Here is a 25,032-nt window from a genome sequence, read left to right as displayed (position 1 = left end):
GAATGACTTTATGTAAATATTTTATTATGTTTATGCAATTGACACTTTGAGCTCAACTATATATATGTTTCTGTTATTATCTGTTTTCTCTTGTATACGTTATGTTGAGAATGACGATGACAAGTTTTGTTTTAGATAAAGATATTCTAAGCATTATTGTGGACCCATTATGTATTTGAAAGGTTGTGTTAGGCAATAGACTAATATTGTAGTGCATGGAAGGGACTATGCCAAATAAAGTGGTGTACAACCGCCATGACTCATATTAGTTGATTTACTTATTAACGACGAATGATGTTGGATTTAACATTGTGCACATGACGATTAACATGCATATTAAACCATTAAGTTAAAGGTCGTGCGCCAAGTGGGAGAATGTAAATTTTTATGGCCTACTAATTATATTTTGGTTTAATAATTAATATAAGTTAAATCCTAAATATGTTTGGAGAAGTGGGGAAGTGGAGAAGTTACTTATATGTGTGGAGAAGTGGGGAAATCACTTAGTAACTTTCAACTACCCATTAAGTCTTCCAACTATCCATTACCTTTTCCAACAACCCATTAAGTGGGGATTACTTGGTAGTTTTAAAACTACCCATCATCTCCACTACTCACCATGATGGAAAGGTGGGAATGATGTTAAAAACACTCTTATTTAAAGGATCTTCTCTCTGCCGAAAAGATATAGTCTTATCCATCAAAGTTATTCATAAAGTATAAGGCAAGAGAGAGAAACAACTTCTGAAGAACCAAAAGAAAAAGACTTCCGCTCAATTCAAGCCAAGATTCTCGAAAAACACTATGGTTGATTCGGGTATGTATTCTTGACTGAATTATTATAGTAATAGATTTATGTGAAAATCATGTAGTTCTACGATCATGAATAATTGATAGGATTTATGAATGTTTAGATTGTTTATATTTTCACAATCCATTAAATCCTCACAAACCCCTCTTCTCATACTAATAACACAAGAACATTCACAATGTAGTTATTTAAGAGCCTTGTTTATGGAGAGATTTCTCCTAAACATATTTATAATTTTTTAGTAGTAGTTTTCAATTTGTAGGTCGCTTGACTAAATCATATTAATAATATATCTTTAGTATGTTTTTTTTGTCGTCTGATTTGTCAATCATATGATTTGCAATTGTAAGCTTTCACATGACGCTCTAATCACCTTCATAATCGAACAAGTGGTATCAGAGCACATGGTTGAATGATCCGATGGAACGAAGTTGAAGACAGGTTCAACACGATTTTAAATCAATTTTGCAATAAATTTGATGATAATGAAGATTTTGTCAAGCTACATGTGGAGAAGAAGTTTTTAAATCATATTTTCAACATTTTTGTAGCTGCAATTTTAAAAATAAAAAATAAAATATTTTTAATCCATATATTTTAAACTTTATTTTTAACCATGGCAAGCAGCAGTGATGAAGACTTTGTGAAGAATAAGATTATCAAGCAGTGAAGAAGGCGAATCAAGTTTTGTCAAGAAAATTCAGTCAAAAGGAGAGATTTGTTAGGATTTTGCTATGATTTTCTTATTTTATTTGAATTTTATTTTTTCTTAAAAGAAAGACAAAACATTACAATAAATGTTTTTACTTTTCATGAAAGGAAAATATATTTTTCTTCCATATTTGGTTTATTCTTTCCTTAGAGGAAAAGTTAGGAGATGTATAAATTGAAGACCCTTCTTCTCATATCAATAACACAATAGCATCCACAATGTAGTTATTTAAGAGTCTTGTTTATGAGGAGATTTCTCCTAAACATATTTATGATTTTTTTTAGTATTAGTTTTCAATATGTATGTCGCTTGACCAAACCATATTAATAATATATCTTTAGTATGTTTGTGTTTTTATTTGTCATCTGATTTGTTAACCATATGATTTGCAAATGTAAGTTTCTATATCAAACCCTAATCACTTTCGAACCCAACACTAATCACCTATAATTGCTGCAAGTTTAGAACATAGTATTTATGAAACTATAGTTATCTTAAACAGAAATACTAAGATCATCCAATTCGCTAAATTGACCTAACAAAAAACCGTAATTGTCAACAACAGGAACGACCAGTTTCTGCAAAAATTTAACATCTGTATCACCTGAAGTTAGTATCCACTGCCCCATCCACATTTCTTCATCACTTTCTTCAACCCCATTCAATGAATCCGAGGTTTGTGCATCCACTTGATCAGTAGAAGAAGAACCAAGTTCAGATTTTGCAGAAATACCCTTTTCCACATTTGCATTTATAGCCTTCTTCAATTGCTCATCAATCTCATCCACCATTAATATTGGCTCACAAGAATATATGTTGCAAATATATGAAGTTTTTATGGAGTAAAGAGATGAAAATATTCTTTTTTATTTAGGGAGGAAGAAGATGAAGAAGAAATTGATTTTGGGATTTAATTTGTCATGAGTTTTGTTTTGTGGGTTAGATTCGAATTTGGGTCAAAAAGATGAAATTGGATAATTTCAATTGAATTTGGTTAATTTGAGTCAATTTGGGACTTTACATCAAATGAGGGGTAGATATGGTTAAATTAACAATGGTATGGATAAAACTAACTTCATTTTAACGGCAAGGGCTTAGTCAACCAATAAAATAAAGTTGATGGTATTTTTGACCCCTTTCCCTTTGTTGAATCTAATATATCCAATTCCTTATTATTCGAAATAAATGAGTCAGTTTGAATGGTTCTTGTTTAATTAAGTTGTTTCTCATCACTGTATTCTATATGCATGCTTCGAATATTGTTAGTACTTCAGTTTCTATCGATTTTTCTCCAATCTCCTTTATTTGTGGTTGCATACACTAATTAAATCTCATGAACAATAAGTATAGGAACTCTCTTCTTGATTACCTCTATATGCATTAATTCACTTTTAACCTTCTTGGTTAGAGTTCTTATAATAAAATGTTTGTCATGTTAAGTCTTGGAGAGAAATTTTACAAATCTTGAATTTTCATGCTCTCCACACAGAGAAAGATATTTTGAATGGCATAATCATTTATCCAAATATATAGTATATATATTATTCCCATGTTGAATGTGTTTTTATGTAGATACACTTCATTATATATATATCTGGCTAACATGTATCTAAGATGTGTTAGAACTTAGATACATGTATCCAGGGCTTAACATATTGCAAGTCTTCATTGATTATCATCTGATCAACTTCTTTATCCTCTCATACAATCTGTGGTTTTCCATGCAAAAATTGAAGTTGTTTCGTTAGAGCTTTTTGTTGTTGTAAAACAAGATTGAGAATAGATCCATAAATTTCTAAGGGTATTGGTGGTTATAATAATTGGTTTCAGAATATCTCAACAAAATAGTGATATTGATCATTGTTGAATAAAAAAAAAACCTTAAAATTATTGGAGAAGAATTTGAGGAAGAAAAAGTGTAAAATTTGTTGAATCTCAAAAAAAAGAATTGAAATGATTTCGATTGTTTTGATTATCTTTTAAGGAATTGTCATACATTAGATACTCCAAAGTTGTTACAAACATGATTTTCTTTTTAGTTTATGACTTTAGTTACATTCCTTATTTAGATACACTTGATTATATGTATCTGGCTAACATGTATCTAGTTGTGTTAGATACATGTATCCAGGGTGTAAATTATGATCACAGGATTCTCAATATAACAAATTCACACAAAAAAAGGTAATTAACTACTAAATTAGTGAAATTTATGTTGGTTTCATCGGTAATATGTACATATAAATATGGTTTCCAAATAAAGTATGGTATCTACTGATTTTGCTTCTTTTTTATATTCTGGATGATTCAAGAGTTTGTTGTATTGTGTCTCAAATGATCTTTCCAAAAGCTGATTTGTAAATGTGTGATAGTACGTAGCAGAGTTGCACTTCCTCAATTGAGGTGAGGAATATATGATACCCAAAATTTTGTCGCCAATGACAAATGCAGTCATTTGTTCTTATGCTTTAGCATGATAAAAGGTACTACAATGTTATTCTCTATAGTGCTTAGTTCAGTGTAATAGCCCACAAATCACAATGGAGATGTAACCACACTAAGCAAGTCTTGTGCAACAAGTTCAACCGAGAAAGCATTCAAAGAGTTTCGAACCTGAGACCTCTCATTTGGGAGGTCGCCTAACTAAATTAATCATATTATGCATCGCCAAATAATTTTTTTCAACCTACCAAGGATACATGTCTAGCCGTTAAGGTGATCCTATTTTAATTTATGTTAAATATTTTTGACTTAATAAAAATTGTAAATGTCATCTTCTATGGTGTGTGACTTATCTTAGGGACTCGTTGTTTAGCAACTTGCAAACAATCTATTTTATTTGCATGTTAGAAGTTCGTTTCATGAAATTTGAGATAATTAAAACTCATTTAAACTCAAAATAAATAAATAGTTGAACCTTTAATTTTAATTCTAACATTGGCATCAAAAACATAATTCTATTAAACCACCAAAAAAAATATGATTCCATTAAATACACCAAAAACTAAAAGATGAGGGTAGTCTTGACACCAAAAGCAAACAAGGGGTAAAATTGAGTTACTTTTGATAGTTCGAGGGCAATTTTCCCCCCTTTTTTGCCACAGTGAATTGTTATGTTAGCAATAAATGGCTTACGTGGACATCCATTAATTTGGAGGGCATTTGTTGTCCAAAAAATAGACGGGAAATATATTTTTGAAACTAAAAACAAATAGAGAGTAAATGTGAGCTACCCCTGTTGTAAAAAGAAAAAAGAAAAGAATTCGTCATAATTTTAAACTTACACAAGGTAGTTCGAAGATGTTCTCAATAAACACTTGAATAATTATTGAATTTTCATTTTACGAGATCCTATAAGACAAAAATCCCCCATGACATCTCAAGAAAAAAAAACTGATCTCTATCAAAATTATATTGTACAGATTCTGTTTTTGCCTTCATCAACTGCGAATTTCCCTTGTCATCAAAAAATATATATCTAGCCTCTACAAAAACCCTATTACATCTTTTGACCTATGAAAATTTCTTAGCAGCAAGAATGATGCCTACATAATTTTAAAGACGCGATTATTTTCACTATGATACAATTAAATAACAAACTACATGATGGTAGGAAACAAAAAGGGAAAACAAGAATTCAGTAATCTCCTCTCCTACTAGTGACAAGGTCGCTAGTGATATCATCCTCTTCATTTTCACATTGTTGCAGAAATTCTTTGTAAGACTCATCATAAGCAGTAGCCATTTGCAGATAATTAATTGCATCATTTTTGCGGCCAACATTGATCAACGTACTGGAAAATAATCATGTACCAGTTTAATCAATTGTAGAATTGGAATATACAAGAGGTTTTCTAGAACTTGCTTTGAGAATATAAACTTTGAATCAAGAATTAAAACAAACCTTTACCTTGACAGTAGTACTAATCCGTCATAGTAATGGGCCTTGCTCTTTGGGTCGTCTGGCTCTTTCAATGTGGCTATGCGTTCCAGGTGTGCAAGTCCCTCTCCCATCTTACCCTATAAAAGAAAAGGAATGGTGCAATATCACTATGAGAAACCTACTTCCAGTATATAACTCAGACACGAACTAACCTAGATTTCAGGCTTGGCTCAAGAGAGGAGAGACCTTGAGATATCAGCCACTGACCGAGCCCAAAAATATGGCAAGTCAAGCTCAAAATACCACAAGGAAAATAGAAGTTGGGTCCAACTAAGCTCTACTAAGAGAGCAACTTAGACAGTCATCATATTTAGAGGGCATAAACAACGTCTAGAATCCTTAATATGAAGATTCAAGAATCAAAAAAAAAGGAGGAGGAATTGAAGACTACATTAACCACTATTCTGGAGGTGTCAGCAGCCTTTCAGCTTCATCCACTATCCACCATCCACACAAACTCCAGGCTCTGAGAAATCAGCCGACAACCAACCCACATTCATATAATTTGTTTGATTCAATCTTAATTTGAGTCCAACAAGTGGGATGAGGAAAGAAAGGGAGTGAGGTTTAGCCAAAAGAGATTTTGAGAACCAGTATTCTTCCGAATTCTTAATGCTGGAGATCTCCAAAAACTTACGAATTCTTCAGAATTCTTAATGCTGGAGATCTACAAAAACTTATGATCAAATTGTGGTCTAGTACAAACTAATTACAAAGACCCTATAAAGACTCTCAACTGATCAGCTTCCTCTACATTTGCTTCCTTACACTAAAAATAAAAGTTCATAATACAATTCCACTTATTCATATCAAACACATGTAAGTAGAAGACACCTTTCGATGTAAGTTGACGCTGGCCTTAGGCTAGAGTTAGGGTCGATCCCACAAGGAATGATGTCGACACACTGGCTACCACATCTTCATCTGCACCACTTGGTCCTTCAACCGCAGAGGTTGGAGAGAAGGGGTACTATTGGCCCTATTTGGAGATGCAGACACTACTCGTGCGGCTGGGAGGTATTGGCAAGGGTGCAGAGGAGCGCGAGAGGAAGCGGGAGCGACGTGCACTCGAGGCGGCTTGGCGATAATGAGGATGCGAGATTGGAGCGATTCCGGCAGCAGGTAGCTGGAGCTTCGAGCTCGGGGCACTACAGATGGTGCTCCCCAAACTGTAATAGAGGCACACACTGATGCACCGGGGTCTCCACCGACGAACCCCCACACCTCTAGATAGTTCTTTGGCACTTAGGCGCCACAGGTTTGTCTTCACCCTCAGTTCTTTAGTTTTAGTGCAATGGGGACATTGTGGGGGTGAGATAAATCTGTCTAAGAGTGTAAAGGATGAAGTCTGAATAGCCTGAACACTCGGATCATGCCTAGGGATTTTCTTGCCTAGGTTCTTTTTCCCCAAGGACTATTAAATTTCTGTTGAACCGGGCATGTTTAGGATGTTGATTGTGAAAGTCGACTAGAAACAAAAGCATGATGGCAGTATTGATGAGATTGATATCCCTCCAAATTAAATTTTTGTGGGCTTTGTGCTATATTTGTGTAATTATTAGCGAATTGTGTAGGATCTTTGTACAACATGATAGGAACTGATAGGATAACATGACTTAGGTTGAAGCATGAACCAGATACTCCGATAATTTGATAGTGAAATGATGTGCCATGTGCGTGTTAGTTCATTCATACAATATGTGTCAATCTAGAACTTGCCCCGTTAGTCTTGCTAGGATTAAACTGTTAATTAGGAAAGGATCATAGTCATTGTTGAAGTTAAGTCCACCAAGCCTAAAAGCAACCAACCTAATAAAGAGCTCCCTTCGATCCAAATTTGTTGAGCCTAAAATAGACCGTTCTTTCAATATACCCAATTCACCTCCCCTTGAATGTTAACCTTTGTTTTGGCCCTGGTCCCTCCTTGGACATCGTGCACCTCAACGCAGGCTAAAAGCCTAAGTTGAGGGTGGCTACTATAGAGGAAAACAAGAAAAGAAAGGGCTATGAGAAGAGTTGTGTATTGAAAAAAGAGGAGAAAATTAAGATGGTGTGGCAGCCGAAAGAAAATAAAAAGATAAGAGAATAAAAAGCTGAAGAAAAGTTTGAAATGGAAAAAAAAAAGAAAAACAAGTCAAAAGCCACACCAAGCCATAATGAAAAACAAAATGAGGAGAACAGAAAATAGAGGTGACACAAGTATTGGTTGTAAAAAAAAGAAAATAGCCAATGTAATGTCAATAAGGGCAGAAAAGTCACTTTAAATCTAAATACACCACACCTAACCCTGAGCCTACGTTACAAGCTAAAAAAGTCCTATAGTGATCCTAATTTAACGGTTCGAGAGTCTAAGTGTAGAAGATAGGGGCAAGCCTATGGTCTTGAGCATGTATTGTATTGAATACAATTGTGAGAGTGAGCGTATACCGAGACCTTGAACTTGAAATACAAGTTGATATCTCTATGAAAAATAGGACTTCTTTGTGGTAAGGGCACAAGTTACATTGTCGAAACGTCAGTATCTTGGTAATTGTTATTTGTGTATGTAAATGTATCTCTATTCGTATGTCTATGACATGAATAGATCCTCATGTGTTGGCTTGCTTTGAACTTAACGATTGCATTGTGTTGAAAGATAGAAAAGGAGGATGGATTATTGAGGAAAAGGCCAAATGATTGCTTGAGTTCTAGGTTTACTTTTGCATCGTGTCCTTTTAGTGTTAGCAAGTGTCGCTTGAGGACAAAGCAACAATTTTAAGTTGAGGGAGTCGATGTACCGCGGATTTACTATACTTATCATGCTTTAAACTTGGGGTTTTGCATGTCTTAAGCATTTGTTAGTAGATTTGATGGTATTTTACGTGTGTTTTGCAAAAATTTCTATGGTCTGTAGTATGTACTCTTAGACTCCAACAGTGTTATCAAAGGCGCGCTTAAGCCCTAAAGTGAGGCTCAAAACGTGTTGAGCGCTTCGCCTCGCGTTATGTGCGCTTCAGTGTCGTCATCAAGGTTCTAAGGCAAACGTTTCCTTACCAATGAACCTCGTATGAAGAAGTGACACTAAATAATTGATATTTATTTTTCAATTTCTTGGTCATATATTTGTCATTCATGTTTATAATTATTAGTCTTGGACTAAACATATATATTTGTATTATTTTCTCCCTTTGTGCCTTTTTTCATTAAAGCCCACGCTTTATTTGCGTTTTGCGCTTAAAGCCCTCATGAACCTTAGAGCTTTTTTGCACTTTTCGCCTTTGATAACACTGGACTCCAGGTATGTTTCTAAATTTTGCTAAGTGTAGAGTCAAACTATGGAAGCCTTCTACGAATCATAGGAAATCCTACAGCCCTGTAGACGGGCTTTTGTAGAACCCAGTAAACTTAAATAAAAAGACCCGATCCGAACCCTCCATTTCAAATTCATTCCCCATTTCCCTCTTCCTAAACCGTTTCAACTGTTACACCCCTCCGTTCCCCACCCTTTCATCATCCATCACACCACATTATAAACCCACAACTCCATTATCTTCCTCTTCTTCTCCATTTTCCTTTTCTTTCCTTTTCCCCCAAAATTCTCATCCTCCAACATTTTACAAGAGAAAGCCATGGGTCACAGTCAGTAGGAGTCAAGGAATTCAAGTCGTTGTCAAAATCACACACACTCACACAACCTAATTTCACTGAAAAGGTATGGATGCAAATCCTAAAAGTATCAATTTTGATGTTGAAATTACGTTGTACTTAACCTAGGGTTGAATTTATTGTGTTTCTCATTGCTTATAACAAATGATGATGTTGAACCCTAAGAATGATGAATTGTGAGTGTTTGTAGTGAAACTAATGTGTGTCCATGATTAGGAATCTTAGGTTCGGCTGTTAGTTTGACTAATTTTGTGATGAGAGTGTGAAATAGGCTCACTGACCTGGGTTGTTTGCGATATGCGATATGAGGATCTTCTACGGACCGTAGAAAATTCTACAATCCGTAGTTGCCCCTTGTAGACAAGTCCCAGGTATCAGTGTTGCCTATTTCACTCCTGTGTTTGTACGATCTCTATCTACGAGTCGTAGGATCATCTACGGATCGTAGATACGACTCGTACAAACAACTAATGTTTAAAGATATATGAGGGGGACTACGGAGCCTGTCTACGATCCGTAGAAATTACTACGGCTCGTAGATCAATCTCGTAGTCCCAAAGTGCACAAACCAGTAGCCTAAGTTAGGAACTACGGGTCGACATACGGTTCATAGGAATTTTGACGGACCATACTGGCGAACCATAGTTCCAACTTCATAAACTTAAAAATTGGCCTCTTTTCCTACTACCCGTAGAATGTTAGAATCAAAAATAGTGTTATTCCTGAATTTTTTATTTTTTTTAGGTTTTGTAGTTTTGTTTTCAGTTCTTGCTTTCTTTTAGCACTTCTAAGGTACTAACAATGCCTCCATAGGTACAATGCCAAGAAGGGGGGAAAATCCACCGGATCTTCATCTCGGTCCGAGGCCTCATCCAAATACCAGCTGAGGGATGAACCTACTGACGATGAGCTAAGTGGGGATCTCATCGCAGTCGGGAAAACTCACTATTAAACATCTCTACAGTAGACCCCTATCATCAAAATGAGGGGAAACCATTAATGTCTTCTGTTCCGGAACTATAGTAGGTTCTTAGCGTGTCCACCTTTTCTTGTGGATTGCTTCCTTGTAACTTCCTTCTCTCTTGAAGGATTGGGCTAAGAAGAGAACCAAGGACTAATTTGAATTCACGCTCAGATAAATATATTAAGGAGAGTAAAGTGAACAATTTATCTCGGAATTTCATTGAACAAGAAAAAAATGTTTTATTACATGACATCTGCAAAACTAATTTACTCTGTAATTTGATAGCCCATATCTATAGACAGTATGCTTCAACATCATCACAAGCAGCCCATATCTGAGTGTTATATATATATATATGCCTCAAATTCTTTACAAAGACATACATCCACTCATTAGCTTTTGATGATCTTCAAGCAGAAACAATTACATATGTCTAAAAGTTAGACAAATTGAGGTGAGCTAATATTGCTACTCGTATTAGACATGAACTTCTCCATCAAAACAAGCAACTTTTGATCCATTTTCATCTGTATACATGTTCAGATTGATTTAATGCTACTCCAAGTCTTTTACTTTCCCATCAGAAGAAGGCAGTTTTCGGTTTATTTTTCGTTTAACTAACCTAAGACTGGACTAGTAACTTACATTAAAGACCCCCTGTTTATTAAGCTTGCAATGCGGCTTACAAGTCCGAACCACCCCTCGTTAGGCTTGTTTCCAGGGATAATAATCACTGATCTAGTTTGATCATTCACAATAACCAAAACAAATCTACCATACTTCTTGTACTGAGGTTAAGCTAATTTAGAATAGTGAAAAAAAGTAAAGTGAGAACATGCAATGGCTAGGATTTCCTTCAATAAATGGACAAGGCAGAAATACAGGGAAGAAGAGTAATCAGTTTGTCTAGAATATGGAGAGGGGAGGGGGAAGAGCAGCTAGGTATTGGGGGAGGCCAGGTTAACTCCTCACTATCATTATATAGAAGAGCAGCAATCAGACATCAGCAGGCCTTTAGGGGCATGTGGGGTCTATAAGAATAAAACATCCTCCCTCCGTTTCAATTTGTTTATCCTATTTTGACTTGGCATGGAGTATAAAAAAGTAAAGAAGACTTTTGAATCTTGTGGTCTTAAATTAAAGATATATCAAATGTAACAAAATGCCCTTTAATCTTGTGGTCTTAAACATGTCATATGAAAAGTTGGAATTAAAGAGTTGCCAAAAAGGAAAGAGGCACTTTTTGAAACGGACTAAAAAGAAAAGTAGGACAAGCAAATTGAAACAGAGGGAGTATATACAAATGGAAGATGAATGATTGAGGAATTTCAAGCTAAACATACGGTAGATAATGAGGAATTTCACAAAAACATTTGAATAAAAAGGCAAAATGGTTTGGTGGACCCCTGTACTTGTACCAGTTTGTATTATGGACCCTTCTACTTACGTCTTTGTCATCTGGACCCTTACACTCAATAAAGCACAATATATCAAACCCCTCTGACCATTGACCATGCTTATGTGGCATTAAGATGGTTGAGTTGGCAAGAGAGTGAGGCTACACGCCTATTAAGGCAAGTGAACACCATATTTAAATTATAAGAGAATAAATAATAAACTTAAAAAAGAATAAAAATCATTCTTCTTCAACCAACCCATCTGCTTTTTCAGCCATCCATCCTTGCCCAACCCCTTTTTTTTCTTTCTTCCATCTTCTTTGGCAAAACAGTCTAGTACACCAGAGGCGGCGAGGAGCCTCCTAGCATGTTTGTATGCCGGAGGCAGTGAGGAGTTTCTTGGCCTTTTGGTACGCCGGAGAGGATGGAGAGCATAGAGGGTCCCTAGTGGTTCGCAGCAGTCAGCAATGGTTCGTAGCGATCGATAATGGTGAGGGGCGAGGAGCTGGTGCGGCGGATTAGGGTTTCTGGATTTGTGGAAGTTGGAGAAGGAAGAAAGAAAAATGGTGAGGGTGTGCGAGAAGATGGAGGCTGGTGTGGGAGATCGTATTTGTGGTTTCGCCGGCAAGAGGAGCGGCACCAGCAGCGACTTTCTCCAGCAGTTGGGCCATTTCACGGTGAAAATGGAAGATGATGTGAGGAGACCCAAACTTTTAATTTAAAATAATAAATTAAAATTTAATTTGTCAAAATTGCATCAAAACTTTATGATTTTTCTTGTCAAAAAAGAAGTTATTATAAAAATAAAAAATGATGTGGCAAATTTTATCTGACATGGAGTGTGACATCAGCGCGATTGAGAGTCACGATGAGTTGAAAGGGTTCAACAGGTTGAGTTTAGATGGGTTTAGGGATCAAGATGACAAAGAGGTAAGTAAAAAGGTTCACAATACAAACGCATACCAGTACAAAGGTCCACCAGACCATTTTGCCGAATAAAAAGAGAACTAAGATGAAACTTCTAGCAACTACAACCCCAGAGAAAAAGGAAGAGGGAAATTTTGTATAGAAACCTTCTCGTCTGAAAATCATTTAAAATTATACCACAATAGTGTTTCAATAGTCCAACCCACTTAAAAGTGTACCCAAAATAAATCCCCTATATACATGGTTTCTCTATTGTCGGCACTCCGCCATGTCACATGGAATCAGGTAAATGATGCAAGGTACTCAATATCTGTGACTAGAATTGTTATTGATTTATGTCAAGTAAATATGGTGTCTGAGATGAACTTGAATGGAGTGGTCAGTGAGAATTCATATAGCCGATCCCAGTTTGCTCGGGATCGAGGCATAGTAGTTGTATTTATAAGTCAATCATCAAGCCATTTTCTCAAAATACCATTACCTGCCGTATACAGGCAACACCTGCCCATTGAGATGATAGAATCAGCAGATCTACATCTTCAATTTCCATTTGATTCTCCTTTAGCAGAAGCTGACCTTGCAGAAATTGACTTTGATCAATGACCAGTAACAAATCAACTCTACTTTGATTACAGCAGCCAAGTTAAGTTTTCTGCAGAGTAAACTGCATACTACATAAACTGTAAAAGGTCCCAAATATAGAAAAACAGATTTTGACTTTCCCAAATTCAGTCACCCTTTCCATGAACTGAAAATAATAACGTTCAGGAAATTCTTAGTCCACGAAAGCAAATTGATCTTCTTCATCAAGAAGATCAGTAAACTCAAACTGAAATGCGGGACTTCAAACTCAAACCTTAGCAATGGTACGTTCCAAGTATTCAGTAGCTTCTGGTAAGGAACCATCTTGCAACAGTGTCTGGCCAACAATAAGCAAAGCTCGAACATTCTCAGGATCCTTGGCGATAGCAAGTCTGTAACACATATATTAAAAAGAGGATGCTACAGAGAAGGAAAAAAAGAAATGAGGCGGTGAGGATTGCTTTTATTAACAGAGAGAAATACCGTAGAAAGGACATAGCTTCATCTTTACGTCCTCCTGCTAAGAGTTTGATCGAGAGCTGATGAGATTTCAACAAACGAAGATTTAGAAAGCAGCAAGAAAAATTCAACATTTCAAGTCTCAATATCAGGAAACGAAAATAGTTACTAACATTAACCAATTCATGAGGTGATAGGTTCTGGACAGATATTTCGCTCTGATTTTTTGATGGATCTATTTTGATTTCTCCAGTATTACCCAACTCTTTCTGATGTGCAGCTTCTAATTGAGGATCCTTCTGAGGTAGCCCCAGTTTCTTGCGAACATTTGGATGGTTTAGAGATAGTTGCTGTATATAAAAAGGTAATGAGTTCTAAGAAACTAATTTTTCCAATATTCACCACACCGATTGATTCATGAAGATGTGCGAAGTGCAACCCTAAGAAGCAACATTTTTCAACGACCGCTGTTGGACAAGGAAAAATTTACAAAAGAGAACGCCAGCTACATACGATTTGCTAGACAGACTGTGTCTAGAGGGAGCGAAAGAGAAATAAAGAGGAGATCATAGACATTTTCCAAGGGAAATTTGAAGGAAAATTTCTATCTTCATTATCTAGTAGTTCATCTATCATGCTCTCTTTCCACGTTAGGAGGAGGAAAAAGCAAATTTGAAACTTAATGCCTTTTGTGTAATAAAACCTCTTCGCATCCAATGCATAACACGAGAGGTTACAAAACTTCCTAACAATAACAGACTACTTTAGCATTTGTCGGCACACCCAGTCAAGCAAGAAATAAAGTTGGGATGAGGAACCTTAGGAAGAATACTTCAGAAGAGATACCTGAATAACAGTCATCGAACTATTGGTAAGCCAAAAAACTAAACTCCCCTGAAAAATAGAAATATGAACAAAAACTTCATGTCATGCACACAATCCTTTGTCAGGTATATCAAGATAGAAAGGCAAGCAAATGAGTCAGAAAGACAATGCAATTATTTTATTTTGCAATCCCCTCTCCTGCTATCCAACCCAACACCGAAAATTTTAAGAAGATTAAAGAAAAAGTTAGTGATCCATCAATGTAAATATCTATTTGTATGTGATCAGTCCACCACTGCTACCATTCTTTCACATAAACCTGACAGACAACTAAATCAAGTTTCTCCATCCATCATCAACTTCAAAATCCATAGGGGCTTCCCGTTCTGCCAAATTTTATATTGTACTATTGGGGTAGTCTCGGCAGGTCATATTTCAATTGGCAACTCATTAACTTCCAAAGCTCAGCTTTCACCAATTTCAAACAACCATTGATGTGCCACTTGTTCATCACTATATCAATTACATTAATTGCATGTCTTACCTAGTACAATCCATCTCAGAGGCAATAAAAAAGAGAACAGTTCGCAAGAGAAACTAACCCTATCAGACAAAAACATTAAATCATGATATACTACTTGCAATCCATCCAATTATAATATGGTTTGAGTCTAATAACTTTATAAAAGCAAGAGATAGGCCCATAGAGCTGCAAATTACAATGAAAAAAATCTCCTACCGTGACTGACTGACTGTCCAGAAATCCTAGGTAGACATATTCAAGCTAGTCATGATGCAAACCACCTAGAAAAGCAAGAACATTCCGACTATTCCAATTCACAGCTCTAACATGATGAATTGCTCAGGTACTGAGATACTCAGATTCAAAGCAGAAAAAACAGTATATTTACAATACCATAAACCCTTTTTTCCTTAAATATCAAAAACAATTTTAAGATAAAAAAGGGTCACAAAGAATGGACACAAAAGTCAAAAGTGTGCCTCCATTAACAACTTCCAAGAAAACAATGATTCCAGCTATTGTTGAGACCAATAAATTAACAGGACCAAAATAATGTTCCGGGGAAACCAACATAAATAGTTCAAAGATCAAAAATCAGTTTCCTTCTTCAAGTTATCTTAAAATTGGACCACAAAGCTAAAAATAATTAAGGAAAACATGGGATGCCAAGTTCAAACATAAAAATGGACAAATCCTACAGCACATATTTTTTTGGAATCAAATGGTTGATTACCTGGGGCATATTGAATGTAATAAATAAAATGGGTAATGTCAGGACTTCCAAGTACTTCTTGTAGAACTGTAACCAAAAAAAAAAGAAGTGAAAGTGTTGAGACTTGCATCTCAAAATTATCATCAGGAAAACAGAAAACTATTGATAACATACTAATGATCTATGTTGCTCGGACTCTCCAAAAATGATGCCGCACCGGTGCAGATCTTTCAAAAATGCACTACTTTTGAAGGATCCAACAAGCACCCGTTGACATCTTTAAAGAGTCCGAGCAACATAGCTAATGATCACTAGTTTCTTTGAGGGGATTCCAGAATTTAGAGTAAGTGGGTTTAAAGATGTACACCCCATCTGTTTAAAGTTGTCCTTTGTTTTGTGTGAAGGTTTACGAGCCTAAATTTGAGAGTTTTCCCATAACACCTCACACGTTCGTGGACATTCAATTTGATTTATTAATATTTTAACAAAGATATTTTAGTTTTTTGATGAAGTAAGATGTTGTATTTGAAAGGCATCAAGGAGATGCAAGTTACACACATAAAAACATGGTTACCTCCTGAGAAAAAAACAAAAAGAATGGTCGCTAATGATATCTAAGAAGGGTAATATATCATTAACAGAGGATAAATTGCTCCAATGGGAGAGCTTAATAAGGGAAAAGGATTTCAAACTGCTAATCCAAAAATGAAGGATGAATTGTAATTTGATTTTGGGTGTGAAGAATTTTGTATAAAGGAGGCAGACTCCATACCAAACTTTTTGGAAGCCTTGTGAAATATATAGGCCTTTTACTTTCTGTTCTAGAGTGGTCAGGCCCAGCACTAGCTTTATGCTGATGAATAATATGTTAACATTATCAAAAAATAATTTTATATCTCTAGATACTTGAATTATATTTCAAAGGATTGAGAAATCGATATCCAAATTCACTTCACAAATTCTATGGTTTGATACTCGTACTCCGAAACTAGGCATTCTTTTTGGATAGGAGGATAGAATTTTTAGATTTTCTCAAATTCGTCAGATGACTGTGGTAATAAGATAATCGATACAAATGGAGTTTGAATAGAGATTGGTTAAGTCCCTTTATTACGCAGCAAATTGACGAAAATCACTTTTAGATCAAAGTATGAGGATATATCACATAAATTTCTGACAGATTACTGAGTACTGACCTTGGCTATTAATCCCACGAATCCACTCATTTTTTCAACTGAAGATTTCTGAAAAGATACCTGAAGTAATAGAAAGAGAGAGATCATCTCTATCAAAAAGCATGGAGAAAAAACACCTCGAACATCACTTGCATAAGAAACTAACCAAGCTCACTATACTATATTCTCGAATACACTGTGCGGCATTCTCAAAATAATCAATTTCAAGAAAGTGTTTCTGGAAACTTGTTTTCCCCCCTTATATTCCCTTCCCATTTACGAGACAAAAGTTTGTAAAAGTCATTTGGTGCGCAAGGGCAGGAGAAATTTTAGGAAAAAACTTCTTTTAAATGTAGCCCCTTGATGTTTTTCTTTCTTATTTATTTATATTTATTTTTTTGAGAAAGGTAACATTACTTCTATATATCCACAGGTATACTACATCAAAGTGTAGTCCCCCTCCAAAAAGTTTTACTTACATCATTCCTAGGATCTTCTAGTTACAACCAGTCAATAATATTAAACACATTTTCAGTATCTCCTATCACTACTTGCTTACACCAAAAATAATAAAGCCCTAGGCAATTAGTCTTTATCTTCTGGATATTGTTTTGTTTTCCTTCAAAGCATCTTTGATTCCTTTCCTTCCAAATTGTCCACCAAATGCAAGCTGGGACAATCCTCCATCTCTTCTCATTTTTTCCTGCATTTCCATCCCTGTTCCAACATTGTAGGACTTCTATAATACTCCCAGGCTTTGTCCACTTAATCTTCCTCTTTTGGATAAACATCTGCCACAATTGATCAGTCCATTTGCAGTGTAAAAAGAGATGGTTGACTGTCTCCACATGTTCTTCACATAGATAGCAACTAGAGCGTAGATTGGGTTTCCTCTTGTTTATTTATATTTTTTATCAGGAGTAGATAACACTATTTGGTTTAGCTAACATCATATCATGTTTTTCAAATTTCGAAAACACACGAGTTACTTTCCAATTAAGTGAATTCTGCTATTTGAATCCCATCGCCAATAAATTACCAACTACTTATAATATTCTTCCCACTTTCCTCGTCTGTTTCTTTCCCTTTCATCTTTTGGTTGATTATCTTTCTTCCTCATTCCCAGCCCCTTTTATTGGTGATTCTTTCTCTTTCGCTTCGCATTTGACGTCACACTATCAGAACTTTTATCCACTCATCCTCTGAAAACACACTGTTATTTCCCCAGGTCAACCTTCTCGATTCTTAATAACTCACAGCCACAAGAAATATGGGCACTATCAGATAAATCTTTTCCATTGTACTATTGCATCATTTTTTGGGTGAAAGCTTTTCGGCTTAGGCAGTTGAGTGAAATGAAAATTGAATTATGCCTTTAGATAGACCCTGTTCAAGTCTTATCTCATACCCTGAAACTGTAGCTTACTTGAACTAGATTTTGCAACTGTGACCATAAAAGATGGCTTCTTGAACCAATTGTTAAAGTCGTGTGTGGTAGAGAACATTCTTCTTCTTCTTTACTGGATAGCGATGGTGTCCAAGCAACTTGAACACACCTCGACTATTCCACAAAATACTTGCACACACCTCGACTTTTCAGGCCTGCCCCAAACATTAAACAGTATCCAAGACCCACCAACCATTGCAAGGTGGGCACCAAGAGAACATGTCTGAACATAAAGTGATGGTTAACCAGCACAAAATTGATCATGTTGACGATCAAATACCTAAACATAAGTAATATTGGATAACAGTCCACCCTCCAAACAGAAAAGGAAAAGGAAATTATATATGAAAATGTATCTAGTATCAAGGCCAAGAACAAGGTACAGGTCTCTTAATCCCGTAATGAAACTCTGTTACCAGTTACCACAAAGAAAGACAACAACAAAACAGAAAGGCAGTAAATCTCAAGTTTGATAAAAGCAATATACCTGAACGTTGATATAATGCAATCCAGCAATCAGTAATGGAAAGACTGGCCCTAAAACACCACTAGGGATCTCGGTCAAGTTCTGGAACCAAAGAATGCCCCCCTACAATGAAATGAAATGGAAATAAGTATCATCAAGTGGACAGAATATTTATTTTTATTTTTTTAAACGGAAGTGGACAGAATATTTAAACTCAAAAAAGTTTCAAAGCTTTAAGATTTATCATATAGATACAGGAATTAGACTACTACTCCCTTTGTCCCAATTTATGTAGCCTTTTCCTTTTTACTTTGTCCCAAAATGAATGTCATTTTTCTATAATTAGAAACAATTCAACTTTAAAATTCCCCAGTTTACCTTTAATTAAATGATTTATAGTCACACAAATATCTAAGGTTTGTTTTAAACCACAAGTTTCAAAGGTCTTCCTTTTTAAAAACTGTGTCAGGTCAAACAGTGCCACATAAATTGGGGCAAAGGGAGTAACTAAAGCAATTTGGTAAGAACAAACTATATTACTTTTTCTATTAAAGTCCAAGCAATTTGGTAAGAAAAAACTATATACTTGGCTATTGAAGTCCTTCATAAAAAATTTGACGTTCTCTATCAACTACTATTCATAGAAAAAGTGAAGACAGCAGTGAGGAGCTTGTAGAGAGGGAGGTGGATGAGAAAAGAAATGACTTCTGCTAGAGGCAGATCAGGATCATTCATGGTATAACTGAGTGGAGTTTTGTGGGAGTTCATGGACTAGAAGGTGAGAGTCCAAAATAGAGAGTTGGGACAATGATAGACTAGTCTGGGATAGGAAGTAACATGGGTTATAAAAGGAATTTGAATAAGATTAGGTTCCCTGATGAAAGTGTGGGACGTGAGATATATTCTGAGGCAAGGGAGGGATCTTAAATTTTATTACTATCACCAACTAGTTGACTTCCCTTGGACAGGTATCAGATTTACTAGGTCCAAAGTAAGGATTCAAGACCAAGTCAACACTTGAGATCTTAGTGTAGGCGTTTATTAGGTCTAGACATCCTAGTGGCCAATGAAGCTCTTGGCTGGAGATTGAAATCAGGTGAGTCTGGGATCAAATGAGTTCGATGGATCAAGTTTTGCATCACAAGTGACATATACTCGGTGCTAGTAAATAGAGAGCCAGCGGGGTTTTTCACTCCTCATAATGGGATTAGACAGGGCCATGGAGTGTTGTTTGGAAGAGTGTGGCTCCCACTAAAGTGAAGTGTTTTGTCTGGTTGGTAGCTAGGAGAGCTTGTTTGACTCATGAAGCATTACAGGAAAGGAGCATCAACATAGCCTCTAGATGCTTACTATGCAAAGAGACACTGGAAACCAACAAACACTTGTATATGCTAGAACACACAGCAGACTTATTGATTTGTTGGATCAGAAGGGGGAGCAACAGCCAACAAGAGTCAAAAGAAGTGGTGGAGGACCGTACCTGCTTGTATCTGGTGGAGCTCAATACAGAAGATTAAATGGAAAGTAATTACTTCCTTAGGTTTTTGGTGTAAAGAACAAAATATTGAAGAGGAAATCCAATTAGTGGATTCAAAGATTATTGATAAGTATTTCTGTTTTTTCCCCTCCCTTCTCTGTTACTACTTTTTGGAGGTGGTCACCATAGCCCTTAATGCTGGGGAATACAAGTTACTAGTTCAAAAAAAAAACGAAAACCTCATTGGATGTGTGTAAAATGCGCTCTTTGTTTTCAGGAGGAGATGCGACGAAGCAAAAGAAGAGGAAAAAACAAGGCAAGCGAACTATTTACTATTTATGTTGCATATATTGAGTGCCTCACTTACTTGAGAATTACCATTTAGTTTCACCGGTATGTTGTCGAATCACATGTTATATGCATCAACAATGCTTATACAGTCAGTTTTTCACTAGCATGTTATATGTATCAACAATGCTTATACAGTCAGCTTTTCACTAGGTGTATCAATTGAGCCTTGTAAAAGATGATGATACAAAACCAACCTAAGCAAAATTAAGGGGAGAAAGAAAAAACTTATAATACCAGAAGAAAACCAACCCTGCACAAGAATTGCATAAATGAAAAAGGGTGTTCTTACACAATCAAAGCCTTCATGATGATGCAGTGACATTCTTCTAATAGTCGTAATCCAAAGAAGAAAGCAGGGCACCTAAAATGCATAAAGATCATGACCAAGATGACAAAATTAATCTACAACATCCTACTATGATCAATAAAGTACCAAATTTCATGCGGAGATTTCAAAAGCTTCGACTGAATGTGACAATAAAAAAAACATCAATATTGATCTACTTTTTTGTGTGAAGTCTTCTAAAAATAAAGCAAACAGACACGGAAAAAGAAATATAACTTATTGTAGTCTAACTCCTACTCATCTAAATAGGCAAATAATGAATTCTAAAACATGAAAACTTTCAAATTTTTGTTTTCTACACATGGTTTTCAAATAAAAGTAGCAATTTCCTCAGTGCTCTATAATGTATAATGAAAAATAGTCAATTATCTACCATATATGGAAAGTCATCAGAGGCAAATAAACTTGATATAATAAATTATATAGGATTATCACCTGAACTGTCAGAGAGGCGAAGTACCAAAAAAATGAAGGACAGCCTGCCGCTCGTTTCTCCTTGAAAAAGATTTTAAGTTGGTCTCTAAGACTCCTTCCTGACATAGGCGGAGGCAGTGGAGGAGGCACTTAAAAATGCATAAAAAGATCAGTTAAAAAGTAATAGCTTCTGGCGTGCATACATTTCTATTAAGAGGTAAAATATTATGTCCGCCGTCTCAAACAACTCATTGAGGCTAGCCTCTTCATTCTTTCTTTTCGTCTATATTTGTTAGGGTGGACATGTCATTATGAGATTGATTCTTTACAGAACAAAGAAAATAGCAGCATCAGCAAAGTTATCTTAGTTCTTTTTTTCATGTCTTCTTTAATCAGTAGTGTGTGGGCTAGCTTGAGAGCACCTCCTCAACTGATCTACAGGGCAACTTGGCTGGATCACAAGCATAGGTTTCCCAATTCATGCCCATCAAGGCTGAAGCATACGGGACATACCAAGTATTGTAGCTGGGATTTGAACCTGGCGTGTCCACATTGTTGCTCTCATGCCTCAACCACTATGCCATCCTCTTGGGAACATTGTGTAAGTTTCATTTTAAAGAAGAGCACCTCTAGAAACATGAATTATTAAATGAAACTATAGCCAACTCTACTCTAGGGTGAATATATAGTTATATACTGAAGCACTTGGAGGGAAAGAAGTAGAACTGACGATAAAGTATATACAAGTTTAGTGAATCTTGGGCAGATTTTAATACTTTAAATAGGTATGTCGACAATTTGAAATTGAAAAGAGTATTGGGAAGTTCGTTGTGTTTGGACATAATTTCGCTTGGAAACAAAAGTTGAAGTTCAGAGAGTAAAAAACATTGTTTCACTTGAGATACTCCTCAAACAAAGTATTTTGACTTCAAATTCTCTATTTCAAGTTGAAGTTAAAATAATGGACCAAATTGTAAAACACACATTTATGGGCAATTAACATCTCAACTTGAAGTTGAGATAATGAAATAATTTGTATGGACAACAGGCCTTAAATATCTTTGTTCCGAAATTCCAACCAAAGGGAAGAGAGGCCCACCTACTCATTCCCCTCTTCACTCCATACTACTTTTTGAGTTCCAAAATTAGCATCAGATAAAGGGAAATCAATGGTGCTGAAAACAAAGCCTCACATTTAGGAAATAACTCTCCAATTCTCTTCAACTTGTGGAGTTGCAATAATACAAATGGGAATAACGTAAGCCTCAAAGCCACTGTTGAAGAAACTATAATGATCCACCTGCAAACCAAGTACGTACAGTGTATGATTTCAAAATCAAGGGACCATATACTAGCATTGGATAAAATTAGAAAAAGAAAATACTAAATCAAGACATTACAGAGTGTTCTATGGGCTTTTAAAAGGAACTTCGTCAATAAAAATGTTCCTCCGTGATTGAAAAACTGGCCAATCCTTGTGGGTAATTAATAGCCCTTGCAATAGTTGAGTTCTTATTAATGAAAGACTGAATTTTTTTGCAAGGTAAGGACAGAGCAGTTATTTTTCCACCATATAATACAATTCACAAGCAAGAATTTTCTGCATTGTTTGCTTAACTTCTGTATATGAATTTCAAGTTGGGTACCATGGCTCTTCTCACCTTACTGAATCAATTCTCAAAGCCATTTTTTAGAACTACATTTCAATTTTACAATGAAACTAGGAATTTTTAAAATACCAGCAAAAATCTTAGAATTTCTGAAAATTTATATAAAGGTGCTTAACAAAAAAATTGGAACGAATGGAGTATGTTACCATGGGAAGCCAGTGAGGTCATGATAGCCATCCAACAACGAAATCAAGGCACGTACCGGAAGAATGGACTCCTCAACACCTGCACTAATATTTTCGCTGATCAACAAATCCGTGTTCTCATACTGAGTAACCACTGAGTCGTCACTGATGCTACCGATTCGCGAGTCGCCAGTGGAGAAGGAACGGCAGAAGGAAACACTGTGCGGAATAACAAATTGCGGCTTTGATGGTAACAACGAGTTCAGAAAGTGGACATACCGGTTGTGCCTATGGTTGTGACAGCGGTAGTGATCGGAAGGGTTTGAGGGTTTATTGTGAGAATCTGAAGAAGTGAAATTGTGGAGAAAGTATATTTCCGGCGAATTACGAGAGTAACGGCGGTGCTGGAGGAATCTCTGAACCGACATGACGGAGTGGGGGTTGGTATCGGACGGCGGGTTACAACGAAACCAGGATTAACATAACTTTCTTTAAAATTAGTAATAACTAGGAAACATATCCGCGCTTCACGCGGTAAATTAATCAATTTAGAAAATATTTCTAAAGTACAAATTTTGTGAAACAAATATCATAAAACTTTTCATGTCTATGCATAAAAAATAGTTAAAAATATTCATTAAATATTTCTTATATAATTTTGTTACTAAAATTAGAGTTAGATGAATGGTATATTAAAACATTTTCATTTTTAAATACAATATATGTGATTCTAATAGTAGTAGGTTTGTTTCTTTCATCAAATATATGACATATTTGTTTTCCAAAAATTTCCTTCATTAAGAATAAAACAATAAAAAATAATGAAACTAAACATATAAAGGGAAAAAAGAAATATAAGAATCCACTACAATGGAATCGCTCCTCTTCAATTAGACGGTTAAAACTTAAAAGGTATTTACTACAATTTCTTTTGATTATAAGATTGAAATTTTGAAATAATATTTTTCTTTTATTTAATTATAAGTATTTAAAACTCTTTTCTTAGTTATTATCCTATGTCCAAAATCAAGTCAACTAACAATGTCTTTCTCTAAGCTTATATATGAAAAGTATTATAAATTATAATTTTACTCATGTATTTATCAATATGAGTAAAAAGATATATATTAACTAAATTTTGATCGAAATTTATATCATTTGACTCTTAAGAAAGAACGAATTAAAAAGAGAGTAAAATTTTAAAAAGTGAAAAATTAGATAATAGGAATAGTACAATAGGAATATGATATGACCTTGTTACAAATTTATCCAAGATATAATATGGATTAATGGATGAAATCTTCATGTATTTATGCATAAAAATTAATTATTTTTGGTCAAATTGGTTCGAAAACTTTGTATATCACCTATTTTATAATTAATTAAGTTCATAGCTTAGATTTTTTAAAATTTGCAATTACAAAATTCTCTAATTTTAAATTTAAAAGTAGATATTCTAACATTAAAAAATATTTGTTAAAATAATCCATATCTTATGTAAAAAAAAACTATAGATTACAAAGTAAAAAAAAAATTAAATGTAATTTTGTAAAATATTCAAAATATGAAATATTTATCCTCTACTAATTTATAATCCGTAAAATTTAAAATGGTTAAAAATGTATTGATGAAGAACAATGTCACGAAATTTTTTAAGCCTCAACTTGTTTAGTAACTCTAAGCTTATATATGAAAAGTATTATAAATTATAATTTTACTCATGTATTTATCAATATGAGTAAGAAGATATATATTAACTAAATTTTGATCGAAATTTGTATCATTTGACTCTTAAGAAAGAACAATTAAAAAGAAAGAAAAAGATTTTAAAAAGTGAAAAATTAGATAATAGGAATAGTACAATAGGAATATGATATGACCTCGTTACAAATTTATCCAAGATATAATATGGATTAATGAAAGAAATCTTCATATATTTATGCATACAAATTTAATTATTTTCTCAAATTAGTTCGAAAACTTTGCATATCATCTATTTTATAATTAATTAAGTTCATAGCTTAGATTTTTTAAAATCTGCAATTACAAAATTCTCTAATT

General features: G+C 35.0%; 3 protein-coding genes across 3 annotated transcripts in view; all 3 read right to left on the bottom strand.

Annotated features, from left to right (window-relative positions):
• Positions 1 to 25,032, bottom strand: part of LOC125809198 (gamma-glutamylcyclotransferase 2-3) — a 1,073,903-nt gene that overhangs the window by 276,178 nt on the left and 772,693 nt on the right. The gene's annotated exons all lie outside the window — the stretch shown is intronic.
• The window catches only part of LOC125809206 (uncharacterized), a 226,957-nt gene that overhangs the window by 45,785 nt on the left and 156,140 nt on the right, over positions 1 to 25,032 (bottom strand). The gene's annotated exons all lie outside the window — the stretch shown is intronic.
• On the bottom strand, positions 5,000 to 23,423 carry LOC125809143 (ALBINO3-like protein 2, chloroplastic). The gene is made up of 15 exons (XM_049488797.1): positions 22,993 to 23,423; positions 22,370 to 22,476; positions 21,198 to 21,325; positions 20,706 to 20,777; positions 18,610 to 18,711; positions 16,697 to 16,756; positions 15,522 to 15,587; positions 14,287 to 14,334; positions 13,614 to 13,790; positions 13,465 to 13,520; positions 13,256 to 13,373; positions 12,881 to 12,970; positions 5,434 to 5,543; positions 5,161 to 5,317; positions 5,000 to 5,068 (listed from the first exon to the last, which is right to left on the bottom strand). Exons 1-14 carry the CDS (start codon positions 23,397 to 23,399, stop codon positions 5,161 to 5,163), a joined length of 1,698 nt encoding a protein of 565 aa, XP_049344754.1. The 5' UTR covers positions 23,400 to 23,423; the 3' UTR covers positions 5,000 to 5,068.

The sequence above is a fragment of the Solanum verrucosum genome, unplaced genomic scaffold, assembly GCF_900185275.1.
Source record: "Solanum verrucosum unplaced genomic scaffold, falcon-dt-bn FXZP01000062.1, whole genome shotgun sequence".
Lineage (NCBI taxonomy): Eukaryota > Viridiplantae > Streptophyta > Magnoliopsida > Solanales > Solanaceae > Solanum > Solanum verrucosum.
Note: the sequence above shows the minus strand (reverse complement) of the source record. Positions and strands in the feature narration are given on the sequence as shown.

What these genes read in the sequence shown, in the direction of transcription:
- LOC125809143 (XM_049488797.1), bottom strand. Translation starts at nt 23,399, where the DNA reads ATGTCGGTTCAGAGATTCCTCCAGCACCGCCGTTACTCTCGTAATTCG. An exon ending in TGGAGAGTTATTTCCTAAAT is followed by an intron (nt 21,326 to 22,369) that starts GTGAGGCTTTGT and finishes TGCATTTTTAAG; the next exon opens with TGCCTCCTCCACTGCCTCCG. An exon ending in TGGAACGTACCATTGCTAAG is followed by an intron (nt 12,971 to 13,255) that starts GTTTGAGTTTGA and finishes CTGCAAGGTCAG; the next exon opens with CTTCTGCTAAAGGAGAATCA.